Below are 15,014 nucleotides of genomic sequence, written 5' to 3'. Positions count from 1 at the left end.
TTAACTTGAGTACCGAAGCTGCCAAAAGACTTAGACTCAGCAACCGAGGCTGAGCACGGATTTAGACTCAGCGACCGAGGCTGAGCATGGACTCTGATTCTGCAACCGGAGCTGGCCTGACCCTCGGTCACCGAGGCTACCATCGGACTTTAAAACTCTGAAGCCAACCGAATGAGGGCTCGGACCCCCGCACAGAGACCATACCATCATTCGGACCGGAATAGAGACCAGGCATTAACCGGTCCTTGTTACCCAATAGGTGACAGGACACGACATCACGGCTATGCCAGGATAGAACCTCGGATCACCGGACGATTCACCGATTAAAAGACCCAATAGGTCTTATCCCGCACTTGGAGAGGGTACCTTACGGTATTCGCAAAAGACGACAGTGCCTCTCCCATCAACTCACCTTATGAACCCGGAACTCCCACCAGACCGCTAAAACAGCGATCTGCCAGTGTAAGCGAGGTTGACTCGGGACTTAGAATCAGTACCCGAGGCTGCCTCCTACAAAGCATGGCTACCCCGGATTCAACCCATCGGAGCCCGAAATCAACCGGTCCACGTTGCCCAATAAGCGACAGGACGCGAAATAACGGTTTTTGTCAGGACGAGACTTCGGAACTCCGGCATTTTACCGGACGATTCCCCACCAAGGGACCCAATAGGTCTTATTCCTTACCCAAGGAGGATGCCTTACGGCTTTCGCAAACAGCGACAGTGCCTCCCCCGTCAGCTCACCCTATGAACCCCGGCTGGATGTAAGTCTAAGCCCGTCTTACCTGGCTATGGGGTTCCAGTCACTTTAACCGGAAGATCCCCGGTCGGAAAGTGAGTTTCAAGCCCGTTTCTCACCCGACCACGGAGATCTACATTTTACCCAAAGTCAATTGGTCGGATGTAAGTTTCGTGCCCGTTTCTTACCCGACCCTCGATGAAGCATGAACCGGTACCATCGGGTATCCAAAGAACCGATGCCTCGGACCTGGATGACCGGACACCTTGTGGACAGGAGACCCCGATAACGGACGTCATAATGTCGGAATGAGCCCCGGATCAAAGGCCCGGACCAAAGACTTTGATTTTGGTTTTCTGTTTTTCTAACTATGAAATAATGTTTGATTAAGAGAGAGAGAGATTGGTGTTCATTTTTACTTTCATTTTATTGCCGTTACGGATGTTCATCAACAGAAGCCTACACCGGTCCAACAAGAAACCCGACCGACCTTCGGATTTCTGCCGTGAGTTGTATCGCCACCACGGGTCCGGAGGAGAACGCGGCACCGAGAGACCTTCATCGGACACTTCCGAGGCGCAGCCACCGACCCCAATAGGGTCGTGTGCGGAGCGAGCACTGGAGCGGTATTAGGCCGGTCCTTCGCAGGGGCTCGGACTCCCGCCCAGAGGCATGTTGGGCCAGTCGCCATGGCAGCCTACGAGTAGGCAGCCAGCGACAGTCCCGCTTCCGGTGTGCTGACTCACACCGAGTCGCACTCGCTCTCGTACGCCGTATCGGCCTCGACTCTGGCTCGGCTACGCCTTACCACGCCTACGGCTTTACGTCTCGGCCAGTCAGCGTTCGTTCGCTCGTGTTGGATCAGCCCAGTGCCGCAGATAGGCATTTTCCATGTTACGGCTCATTCAGCCGATCATTCTTGTCAGTCATGATTTTGCTCACGCACTGTGCTGTACTTTATTGCTATCACACAATAAAGCCTCATCTTCCTCACTATCGTGAGCCTCTGTTCGCCAGCTGTCACATTTGGCCGGTTGAAATGTTTCTCCAGATATCCTGCCATGCCCACCGCTTCACCTGCCCCATTTTCCCAAGAGATATATTCTTTCGCAAGAATGGCAAAATAAAAATTCTACACGGAGCTAAACATCGACCAAAAATGATAATAACAAGGAAATTTCTTCTAGTTAAAATTATCGCTGCGAATTATTACCTTAAAGTTTTCAGGTAGGCCTAGCGTTCAGTAACTCATTGTCTGAGTGCAGAAAATGTTTTGTCCGGCATGCAGAACTCTAACTTGCGGTGACAGTTAAGATAGGTGACCCGGTGCCTCCTGTACCAAATTCGTGTACATGAACGAAAACTTTCGCTTTTTATTTTCTAGCAATCCGACTACATGGCGAAAACCATGCATAAATCCCTAGAGGGTTGGGAGAAATAAAAGTTATCCTATGAAAAATAGTATACATTAGTGGGTTCACTATACAATATGGTCACATTATTATCTGGGCTCCAGGCTAGAAACTGGCCGGGCAAAAGTGCAGTTCGTAGAACAAGAAAGGGTTAAATATCGAAGAATGCGTTCATGGTTAAAAATTCAGTTTCCAGGGGACTGAATGTTTTGAGTGCCGTATCCCTTAGTAGCTATGCCCTGCCCACGCTAAATGTTTGCAACTGATATGAAAAACCTAAAAAAAGATCGAAACTTCTCTGTTTAGATATGATTACTCCAAGACTGCTTGGAACAGCGACTTTTGCGTAAATTCGAAAGTTCGGTGTGCAGCAATTCCTTATCCGAACGGTAGCGAAGTTCCAAAGCATCACCTGGGTGAAGCACTAATCAACCATGTTACTCAATGCGCCTTTATCAGTGCTTTCAATCTTGTTATCCATTCTAATTTCCACATCTGATCTGCCGGATACTGCGCGATACATTAGAGATGCCACTAACAGAAAAAAACTAACTTCAAGCGTATCAGCGCAAACGGCATCCGAGTGGCTAACGATAACCATAAAACACCATGCTACACAGTGAGGTTATGATTCCAGTAATAAGGGCAATCAGGCCAACCTCGGTCTTTTTGTGTGTTGCACATTTTCCAACGAATCGTTCAAAGCGGGCAGATTACGAAACCATTGTCGTACGAGGCCACGGGCAGACGCCGGATTTTTTGCATCGGAATAAAAATCACCATCACCCGAGGTGATTTTGTATTGAGCGTGGTAATTGTCCGGGATGGGAAGAGGCTGATGTGGCTCACGGGCAACATAGACGGGATGTCCACTGTAACTGCTGACCAACGGAGGCGAAGCAGCCGAAGGCGCACCATACCTGCAGTATTTGTAAAAGTGTTAATTATAAAAACGCAATGGCACCTGGTTACAATTTACGACAGTTTGATCGACCATTGGTGGTAATATTTCATAAATGTTATGGCTAACTGCCTAACGAGCCAAAGGGCTGGTTTTTATTGTGAAGCAGTACAATGGGCCGTTCACTTTGCACACTTTATACGAAAAAAAGTAAGCAGTTTCAGCAGAATCCGTCATTATAGAACTCAATGTGGAACTGCATTGGTCCTATTTTTTTTGTCTGTTTTTACTGGATTGGCAATAATTCATCTACACAAAATACTACATAAATACCCCAATCGGCAGCACTGAATCCAGTCAATATGGTAGTCTCCACCAATAGGGTCCAGTTTGCAGGCCAGTCCCGTTGCCACGTATCCCTGAGAGCACATGACGATGAAATTGAAGAGGGAGTCGTAATACTCCCAATACTGATCATGCGTGGGAAAATAGTCTGTAAGAACTTGAAATTATCCGGCGAAGTACTGTAGTAACAGTCGATTTCGTAGTCTTCAGTAACAATAACTCACAGCACGACGCGTAATCGATATAGTATCCCCTGGGTGTCAGGCAGCATTTGACGAAATTATCGTTTGGGGGTCCAATGTAAGGTGAGTAATGGGACGACCAAAAACCTGAATTTGGAAAAAATTTCTGGATTTTTAAACGTCTATCATGTGGATACAGCACTGTTGGTATTATAAAATGGTTTATTGTAAGGAAATTTTAGTTACCGGTAATAAAAGTGTTTTGGCTAACACCAGGCTCTCTGGGATCGTAGCAATGATAGGCGGTGGTAAAATTTCTTATTAAGCAGCTGCAGTAAGAAGACAAATATCCAATAGTTAACGGCTGCCTTAATTTACACACGCAATCTATACCATTGTCGATTACGCGCACCATCTTGTTGCACAACCTACTGTGGATAATATGGGTAGTGTCCATTGGTGGCTGGTTTATATGGGAACATGAATTTGCACCATACGTTGACGAGCCTCTTTTCGAAAAGAAAATTTTACGGAAGTGATACAACGGCGACTGTCAACATATAAAACAACGGCTGGATACTTGGTACTTACTATGAAATCGTTGTAGAAATCTCTGAAATACGGACAACTGGGTAATTCCACCAAGACTTAAAGGCTTTTCAATACCCGATTTTCTTAACTTACTGTATTCCTGAAACAAAAACCAGCAGCGCTGCAGTTAGTTTGCCATTACGCAACGAGGTCATGCTTTTGAAACGATTAATTTCATGCCATTGACAACTGCAGTGCTTACCCACCATGGCTTCTCCGTCAAGGCATTCGACATTCCATTTCCGATGCGGCTCACGGGTGCCGCGGTGATTGTGAGATGTGGAGACTATGGTGTCGCCCTGTACAATAATAAAGAAGGAAATGAAAGTCAAAACTCATATTTTAAACTTTGCCAGTTCGATCGCTGAGAAGGGCGCTATAGTGCGATTGTGATGATCCGTAAGTTTGTAACACCATACCGTTCCATAAGTTATGTAACTTCCATCATAACGGATCGTGGCGGATGTAATGCAGAAACAGCAGCATAATTGACCGGCAAAAAGAAATAACGGGTTGCCGTGTCGCATACTACACAAGAAAGAATACTAAAAATATATGCTTGACAGTTTATAAAATGCTATAATGTCCGTCTAGTCCTTTGTAACATGTCGTTCAAGGTAAAAGATCCGGTGAGAATGATATAAATGGCGTTTTTTTTAACGCGATCGTTTATTTAGAATGGCATTATTTAGTAGGCTTTTGAATATGCTTCTGAGAGAAATCGTTTGCCGTTTTCTAACAAGAAGAGGACAGAATAGCGATCTCATGAAAGGAAATTCTATTTGACTCAGCGCAATTTAGTTTTTTGTTTGGTCGTACAATGTGGGACTAAATGGTCGCATAGCCCCATACCCAGCATTCTGTACGCAAGCGGTGCAGTGTACTTGTACGAAACGTATATTTTGAGCTCAGTCGTACAGTGCACTGGGCTGCATTCGTACTGGATGTGGAGATATCGGGTATGCGACCATTTTGTCCTAAGCTGTATTAGTCATTAAAGAGAATGCTGCAAGAAGTCTGCACGTTGAATCCACCAGAGGAAAATGACCGTACCAAACAAGGGGTTTCATTCTGACAGCTATTAACCGCGGCGGCCATACATCCTTCAATGATGCTTAGCACGGTGAATGCTTCTTTTGTAAAGAGATTAACTGCTGTGTAAGTCTGCAACGCACCATGAGAACCTCCGCTAATGCGTGGCTGTCTCATAGCATCAGACGAGTGTTTACGGAAGCGTCTTTGTCAATGACTGAACATGCTACACTACTTATACAAGTGTATACGCCTTTACTCAAGGTGCGCTTAAGCACTTGCATATTGTCATCGTACGATTCATCATCACTGTCGTTGGATAGACCCACGATTATTCCCGGAAGGCGTAATGCAGTAAACAGAAGCTTTGTAACAGCACAAATAATCACAGCCACCTTTCGATTATGGTGCTGTCTGTAAAATCTTGGCCATGTGACCTCCAAAATACGGTAAACGGCAATGGGGACGTGTCCAATGGAGGTCATTCCTTGTAGATTCTATTCGTGGACCACGTGCACGGCACATAGGGAAAACGTCTCGTAGTTAGAACGCCCAACATTTAACAGAAATGCACCTGGGATTGCTAGAATCATGGAGACTGCTTGTATAAATCGTATCTGTATGATATACACGTCAAAGGAAGCCAAAGAGCGGTGATAGCCGAAATATCCAAGAACGAGTACTGAGAAAACCAGAGAGATAGTATACGCTGGTATTAGTAAAGAGGCGCGTAATCTCTGAAAGTCCAAGACAGAATATGATATATTATGGCGTGCAGTAAGATTTAGAGGAGCGGTGATGTTGGCTGTAATATTTTTTGTCGGGTGAGCCATAGAGCGGCTGTGTATAGAAAGATATTAGTCGAGGTGCACCACTACACCTCGCCGTTTGACTTAGTAAACTTCGGAATAGACTTCCAATTGACGATTTTTGCCAGGATGGCATCCTGCGGCGGTTGGCAGCCGTGCGCCTAAGGTGCGCCGGGAAGTCATCATAGGCCCATAACAACAAGTGCTTATCCCGGCACTCTTTAAACAGCGCGCGTTCGCAAACTACGCTGTTTTTTAATTGGGCGGATACATAAAAATTCGCAGAAAACCATTCTCTGCAAACAGGGAAAAAATTTGTGATAAAAAGTTTACAGTGTTCTCAAATTAAGCGCCAGTGCTATGACCACGGTATTACACTACCGCCCATATGACAGCACACGAACAAAAACAGAGCGCATGCGTAGTTCTCCTGTTGGCGCACAGTAAAATCCCTGTCCGTTGGTGACGTCAAAATGACACACTGCCAGTCTGTAATCACGGCGAGAATCACTAATGCTATGAACAGTAAGTCAGACCTTGCTGCAACTTGCACGGTGCTGAAATAAGTACTGATGTTTGCGCTGATCGTTTGCGCGCATGATCAACTTTCAGATCCAGTTCTGTGTATGGAGAAAAGTGTGCACTTCGAAATTCAGACAAATGAAATTACCGTTATCTCTGCCGAGTGACAAGTGACAAGGCAGCGTAATAAGAGATCTCCTTTGGAACGGCACTTTCCAGAGCCGGATGCGCTCTACACAAATTTGCCCATGCTGTAAATAACACGGTATTTAATAGAATATCTAATATCCTGGATGAGTTAATTACGTCAAGAAATTTTGTTGCTCGCCAGCCGTAAATTGATTGCATCGTGTTCCATTATTTGCGTTGTTTTTGGACTCTAGATGTACCATATAATGTGGCAATTGTCAGGAAGGCTGCAGTTACGTAGTAATTTGGTGGCATTTTAAAATTTTACGTTTCGATCGGCATAATTATGATGCATTTATCGAGCTCCCAGCAGGGAATACTCTAGAATTAAAGTAGATATTTGAAAACAAATACGTGGTCTATTTAATACGGTAAATGGTGAAAGAGGTGTTTCTCTGAAAAGTAAACAGCATTTGATAAACTTTTTGAAAAATTAAAGTCAAACTTGTTGACAATTCCTGTTCGACAGCTAACTGTTACGCAGATAACAGTCACGATTTTTGGTGACCATCAGGTTCTTTTAAATTGTTTGCGTTTGGTGTCAGTAATTTGAGAATGGCATCGTTTCCTTATTTCCATAGTGAACAAAAGCACTATTTAGATTATTTTTGTGTAGAAGTGAAGTGGTTCATTCAAGCCATCAAATAACCGTCGTCTTTTAAAACCGCGATGCAATGAACATGTTGGTAACAACTGCACTGGTTAAAACCAAAATAATTTTGTTAGCTGTTTGCAGGTTAGGTAAACTTGCGTGGTAGATGATAGGGTTAAACATGCAGCCCAGATACTTCAGATTATCGTTCCAAAAATCATCAAATTCTACGGACAGCTAATAGATCGTCGACGAGACGAAGCAAACGGGGTCACAAATGGCCAGCAGCGTGAACAATTGCTATTTTTTAGCTTCTTCTACCGTTAGCTGGCTAGGTTGATTGCCTGGCATGCCAACGCTGGACATACTAATTTCCGTTGCTCCAGATTCCATCGTACTTGTTGACTGAGTTCCACCTGAGCATAATTTCAAAATATTGTAGCACGATTGGCGAAAGCGTGAGTATCATTCGCATGAGTATTAGTTTGTCGGCTCCCGCTTTCCTCCCTCAATCTCTGCGACCGCTTGGTGAAAATAGCCAGATAGCTGGGTATAACAAATAACAGCGGGAAATCAAAGCCCATAAATTCCATGACGAATGTATACTTCGGCTGCGCATCGTAGTTCATGAAACACGGCAGCGTTGAAACAAATCCTGAGAAAATATAAGAAAACATAAGAAACATTAGAAAATTAACATGATAAACGAAGGATACCGTAAGTATACGTTGAGTGTGGGATACCCTAGTTAAAAAGAATGACTACATTTACAGTATTTCCAATTTTCGCCTACTTGGATGCGCGTCACCTGCGAAAGCCACAGTACCCAACGTATCCCACAGTATCTTTCATGTGTCGTGCTAAATACAGCTTTTGGGGTTTTCAGTAACTGCAGTATCCCAATGTATCTTAACGTTTCTTTATTGCATCTCATCAAGTATCCCTTTGGTTTCGCGGTTGAAGTAAAATACTTTCGTAATACATAAAGGATATAGCAGAGATACGATGGGATACGGCAGTAATAAAAAAACAGTGCATTTGGAGGGTGACGGAAAGATATATAGTTTCTCTTGGTTACTGTGGCCCGTGGGATACGGTGGGATGCTGTGGATATAAGACAAAACACGTGTCCGGAAAGTTTAATCTGTAACCGTGCCATAGGTGTAAACTATCTCGCTTTATGGTATAAAATAAGAGACAATACCGGCGTTTGTCCTAGATATCTGCGGGAACATTCAATAACAATAATTTATTTTTCTGAACTGCAAGTATCCCAATCGGCAGCACTGAATCCAGTCAACAGGGAAGCCTCCGCCAAACGAGGTACACTTAGCACACTAGCACCGTGTGGCCAGCTCGTTGTCATATGCCACCCATCCGTGAACGCACATGGCAATGGAATTTACGTTCGATTTGTAGTATTCCCAGAACCAAAGATACATGGGAAAGTAGTCAACAACAACTTAACATTAAATAAAGATAAAATAATAACTGCGTCCGTCGTCATTCAAGATACTTACAGCACGACTCGTAGTCGATATGGTATGCTTTTGGCGTTACGCAGTATTTATAGGAATTATCGTTTTGGGGTCATAACATTGTGGTAAATAATGGGAAAACCGCATACTTGATTTTGAATAGAACAGCTGAGGATCTTTTAATGCGTTTCAATCGGAAAAATATTGCGGGCGTTTAAAAAAATAAACGAAATTATTCAGATTACCGGTTATGGAAGCGTTTTGGCTAGCACTGGAATCTTTGGTTTGTAGCAAAAGTAGGTGAAATTTATTACTATGCAGCTGCAAGAGAAACTAAAATTTTACAGTAACTTCACAGTCACATTTGTTGCACTTAAATACCGCGTCGTGTTCGATTACGTGGGACAAAGAGAAACGCAGCCTACTGTAGATATTGATACTATGGATAGAGTGCATCGATGGCTGGTTTATTGGAAAACATGAATATTAAATTCATAAAGGTAATAAAGTGGTGATTACTATCACGAAAATTAACGGTTGGATATTTAAATGAAATCGTTTAAAAAATCTCTGTAATATAAGCAGCATGGTTTTAAGGCAATCCAGGTTATTTTATGAAGCACCTTTCAGTTAAGTTGAGCAGAAAAGTGACTGAGTCGTCTGTCTGTACCTCTGCCAAAAGTCGGTTGGTCGGTCGACCTTTCGGTTGGTTCGCTTCATTTCTGTTGTGACCGGTGCAAACACTAATCCGCATTGCAGCAGTGCCAAGATTGTAGCTGTATTCTGTTTGCAGTCATTCAAAGCAGCTGCCCGTCAAATAAACCTTTCGGTAGTTGGAGGTCTCACCTTATCAAAATTCTTTATTTTTAGATTTAGTAGAGTAGATTTGTTGTAACGGTGGGTCCACAGTTTCATCCGCTGGAAGCGTGCGATATAAGATTTTGGACGAATTTCAGATATGTGTAACAACAAAAGCTCCAGTTTCTTTTGTGCAGTAGTATGAGACAAAAGGCGTTTTTAATGCAAAAAACAATGAAGTGTTTTCAGGTAGCTCCTTCGATATAAATATTCGTTACACTATCAACTGAAACTGACAGGCAACACAGATTGCCAGACTTGCGAATAGAACCGGCATGTACAGCCGGCTTTCTGCAGTGCTTCATTGGCTCTGATTCGGTCCGCTCGACAGGCTTCTTTGATAACGCCATTTTTACGTCAGCAGCCAGCACCTACTTCCTCTAGTAGTATCGGGTTGCTGCTTCTAAGTGCATGGACATAGTTTCCTGTTTTGGTCACTGCGTGACTGCAACGACGAAGCACCAGTTCAGTCAGTAACGCGAAAAGTCAGGCCACTTGCACGTGGACGAGCAACACGGCTTTCCCCATGTTCGGTCGGCCAGCCATTACATAGACAGCGAAAGAGACCAGATGGCGAGACTTTGGGGTTTGCCACTATAATACGGGGTTAAAAACTACAGTTGCCACGCCATATTTTACATTCTGCCACCGTATTGTCGGTAAAGAAGCAGATTACAAGCAGGCGATATACTCCTCCCGATCGGTTTTCCGTAGATAAATTGGCTGATGGCAAATGTTAATGACAGTGGAGAGTAGTCAAACTTTTGACCTACGGGTTTATGTTTTTCGTTTGTACAAACGACGATCGTGATATCATCGAAGAAAAACTAGCGTGAAGTGGAAAACTAAACAACAACTGCCACAGAAAAAAAATGAGGTGATAAAAGATCAATACACGATCATACTGCGCGCGAAATATGCTTCTGTAAGCCATTAATAATCCTGTAATATTGCCGTGCGTAGTAGACAAGGTTATCAGTTCAGATGATCACCCGAAGGCTACGTAATTCTATATGACAGAGTATGACCAACATGTCTTTCAGTCCCGCGAGCCATTTGCAACTCGCGGTTTCCAGCTCTGCTTGCTGCAGCAGGACTAGCCGTGAAGAAAAACGTAATGGGGTCAATTATGCAAGACAAAAAGAAAATCATATTAAGCATAATAGTTCCCATAGGGGTGCGTTTAAAGAAATAGTTGTAGAATGCACTTGGCATCCACGTCAGAAGAACGGTGAGTACCATAAAGAAGAAAACCAGAAATTTTCTTGATTGTCTTCGCTGTTGTCCTCGTCTGTAAAATCCACAAAACCTATTTCCTGGATCAAAAAAACAAAAATTTGGTTTATCGTCAAAACGAACATGAACTCAAAAATGCCTCTTTACTGAGGAATCAAGAAAAGATAAATCAGATTACCAGGTAGTGTATTGGGTAACGATTGACTGACACCATTCACCGTCTGTTTTTTGGACCGCCATGTTTTCCAGAGAACATACGGAAAACTGGCCAAAATCACCCAAGTCCACGGGGTTACCAAATATCTCATAACGGACGAGTACAGGGGCAGATTTCGCGCTAGCACTCTCATACTATCATCGCACGATTCAGCACCAGTGTAGCTGGATAGCCCCACGACAGTTCCCGGGATGCGCAGCGCAATATACAGAATGTTTGTTACCGTACAAAGAATTACAGCGACCTTTCTGCTATGGTGCAGCCTATAAAACCTTGGCCAGGTGACCGCCCAAATACGGTTTATCGCGATGAGCACGTGTCCAACGGAGGTCATTCCCTGAAAATTCCATTCGTGTGTAACGTGTACCACGCAAAGGGAAAAGGTTTCATATGTGGAATGTCCAGTAGCCAACATAAGTGCGCTCGGAATTGCGAGAACCATAGAGGTTGCTTGTATTAACAGTAGCTGGATGATGTAAATGTTGAAAGGCGTATGAAGAGAGCGGTGATATCCGTAGTATCCCAGCACAAGTAACGATAAAACAAGGGTAGCGGCGTATTCTGGTAAAAGTATAAGTGCGCGCAATCGCTGGTACTCCACGGTCGGATATGATGCATTATTGCGAAGGGTGAAGTTCACAAAGGCGGTGGTATTGGCTGTTGTGCGTACTATTATCGGGTAAGCCATAAATCGGCTGGGAAAAAAGGGTGCAAAAACGCCGCCGATGCAGTTTACTATGAATTACGTTTTGAAAACTGGGTATTGTAAAATGTTAAGCTGTGCGCAAGGTCATCGTTAATTTCTGGTCGTCGGGAGAAGTATCTCAGAAAAGTCAGGAAAGTGTAAAGAGCAAATTTAATGCGACTGACAAGACATAATAATGAGTGAACCATATCGACATTTTGCTTCCTAGTGCCGGATGCGCTGAGCAGTAAGCGCTGAATTTCCCAGTTGTAAACGATACGATAATAAAATTAATAGGAAACTCAATATCCTGTATGGAGTTAATTGAAGCACGAAATTACGCAATCAGCTCGTCGTCAATTTAATTTATTTCATCTTGCATTATTTACGCTTTTTCGGGACTGAACGTTGATCTGTTTGATTTTGGAGTCCTTAAAGGCTGCAGCGGTTGTTTGTCAAAGTGCTTGCATGTTACAACACAATTTTGCGCTTCGTTTGTTGTAATTATGATATAATTTATTAACTTCCTATGGGCAGCCGACGAATTGTTCCTTACATATTAAATTGTTAATGCTAAAGAAAGAAGCGTAATCATGTGTAAAAAATTATTATTAATTATTAGAAACACTTTCGCTGTAAATCTACCGTAGCACAAGAAATCTACTAACTCTGACTCATAAGCATACCAGTACATACTTAGGCTACTGCATACTTCGTCGTAACTTCGACAAAATTCCATAATTCGGCTCCTCTTCTAATTTCGATCCCATAATATTATTCAGCCTCCCGGCTAGTTGAAAATGCATTACGAACAACCACCCTGGTTTGCAGACTGCACGATTATGAAGTGCACTCGATCCAACTGCTCTTCAAATTTTTCTATTGGTCCTGAGTTAAATCGTGTACATACTGATGCTATACCAAGTTGAAGGCGAGCCGGAATACGTAATCTATCGAAGTATAGCTGGATGGTTGCAACTTGCAGTCGGACAATATGACGCTTCACATTGTGTCATTGGGGTATAATTTATTGATATATAAGCGAAATATAAGTGTCATGGGGAGAGATATTAGCGGACAACAGAACAGCACCAAATTCATGTTTCATTAATAGGAATTCGGTCATAACGATTAAAATAAGGCGACGATGTACCAGGGCATAACATCGCTCCATACGAACGGAGCAATTGCATTGGTAAATCAGCGGACTGGACGCACAGCACTTGTGCAGCTGTACTGAGCTTTTTGACAGCGTGAATTTCCGCTCGAGATTGGCGTATTCTTCGAAAATACAATGGCGCATCCCATGACGGTTGAAATATTAAGGGTATATGTTAATAATAGTGCTGCAATGCTGGTCACCCGTGGTATACTCGTAATATTTCTGACAATAATATTATATTATTATCAAAAATATTACGGGTATACCACGGGTTACTAGCACTGTAGCATATGACATGAGGTCACAATATGTTAGTAATCAGAACAGGTAAAAGTTTTTGGTTAGCTTACGATCCGGCTCGGGCGTGGAAATGGTTGAATATGATGCATTAAACGCTGCTTTCTTCGAAAATATATTGGCACTCGTCGAAAATATTTTGTTACAGCGTCGATTGCATAAGATTCTGCGTCGACGACGCAGAATCTTATGCACGCTGGACATTCGGCAACCATCTTTGGCACGATTGGCGGAGTGGATAGTTAAAATGAAGTTTTTCTGCTGTGAATACTATCACTTTTTATTTTTCTTACAGTGTCGATTAGTAATGAAAAGAGTGTTGCAACACCAACGAACTGCTCATCATCATTTCTGTAACATTGCGGATCTTCTTATCTGTAAGGCTATTGTAGATTAAGTGTCCCTATCGATTCTTTACGGCTTTGGCCACCTCCACAAACAAAGTAAATGAGCAAATCATTTGTTTCTTTGCTCCATAGTCGCTCACAGTGTTGTTTCACAGACTCGTTGTTCTTTTTTGCCGTCAATGCTTAAGCGCCGAATTAATAGTATTTTTTAGAGAGGCGCGAATTCACTGTGTCCTAACGCAACCGTTTACCGCATTTTCTACTATATGGAAGCAAAAGAAGCTCATTTACAGCTTCAACGATTATGCGTGCTTGCTGGCATTACGATGAATTTCGACTGTTCCTATAATTGTAATTGACAAGAAGAAAAACAACCTTACTTGTGCAGTGAAAGTACGGGTACACAGAACGTGCGAATCAGTCATGGATTGTCACCTCCATGATACTTTCATTGTTTGTTTTTGTAGCTATATTGCCAGGGTATAGTTGGGTCTTATGGCAGTCACAGAAGAAGCAAATCGGTGAATGGATTAAACGTATGATAAATTATTAGCGAACGTATTCGTAGAAAACCTTCTGCCGCTTTAACAGAACAACGCTAATCCCATCATATTTAATGATTTCAACGCTTGTGGCCAAAACGCTTGCAAAAAGATACCAAAGGCAATAAAGTGTTCTGAACTTCTGATTATTACTGACACTTTGAGACCTGGCATGCTTCTTCCACACTTGACTTACCACAGGCTCTTCGCACCGGGACGACAAGGTTTAGTGGTCATGACTCTCCTGCACTATTGTATACTTCCGTGGCACTGATTTATGACTGAAGCGAAAGCCCAAAGCAACACGCCGTGTCTGCACGGCTTAGTGCAACGAGATATACTGAATGTCGCAATATTCGTAGATGTCTTTAAAGTCGCCGCAACCAAATAGAACACTTTACAATCTCAAAAACAGTATAAATGATGCAAGGCACCATGTAATTAAGTTTACGGCAGGTGGTTACAGAATTCCCTGACGTTATTAACTTCATACCGGATATTAAATTTTTAATTAAACGTCATGTTATTTCCAACGTGGGCAGATCGTTGCTCGGAGCTTCCGGCAGTAGAACGCAACTTTCTGATAAACGTCTTCGGTTATTCTGCGTTATAGCTGAGCAGTCATTATGGTGCTTATACTGTTCTTCATGATGAACTATCTTGAATGACTTGTCCCCACGTACCAGATCATGATTATACGTGTTGCGGACAACCATTCTCACCCAAGGTTTTGCACTCTAAACTAACAACTAACTTGCTGTTTCTTGCTATTGACAGTGTGCCTTAGAATTTTTTTTAAGTCTTTCAGGCACTGAATAATTGTCTAGATTCCGCACTTTCGACGACTATAATATTACCTTGCTTTTGATAAACGATCT

General features: G+C 42.9%; 1 protein-coding gene across 1 annotated transcript; it reads right to left on the bottom strand.

Annotated features, from left to right (window-relative positions):
- Window positions 1-2,690: 2,690 nt before the first annotated feature.
- Window positions 2,691-4,759, bottom strand: LOC129593098 (uncharacterized). The gene is made up of 7 exons (XM_055489288.1): window positions 4,590-4,759; window positions 4,373-4,469; window positions 4,264-4,270; window positions 3,826-3,908; window positions 3,622-3,726; window positions 3,386-3,545; window positions 2,691-3,071 (listed from the first exon to the last, which is right to left on the bottom strand). Exons 1-7 carry the CDS (start codon window positions 4,695-4,697, stop codon window positions 2,801-2,803), a joined length of 831 nt encoding a protein of 276 aa, XP_055345263.1. The 5' UTR covers window positions 4,698-4,759; the 3' UTR covers window positions 2,691-2,800.
- Between the last annotated feature and the right edge of the window lie 10,255 nt (window positions 4,760-15,014).

This window comes from Paramacrobiotus metropolitanus, unplaced genomic scaffold (assembly GCF_019649055.1).
Source record: "Paramacrobiotus metropolitanus isolate TYO unplaced genomic scaffold, Prichtersi_v1.0 Parri_scaffold0000059, whole genome shotgun sequence".
NCBI classification, from domain to species: domain Eukaryota; kingdom Metazoa; phylum Tardigrada; class Eutardigrada; order Parachela; family Macrobiotidae; genus Paramacrobiotus; species Paramacrobiotus metropolitanus.
Note: the sequence above shows the minus strand (reverse complement) of the source record. Positions and strands in the feature narration are given on the sequence as shown.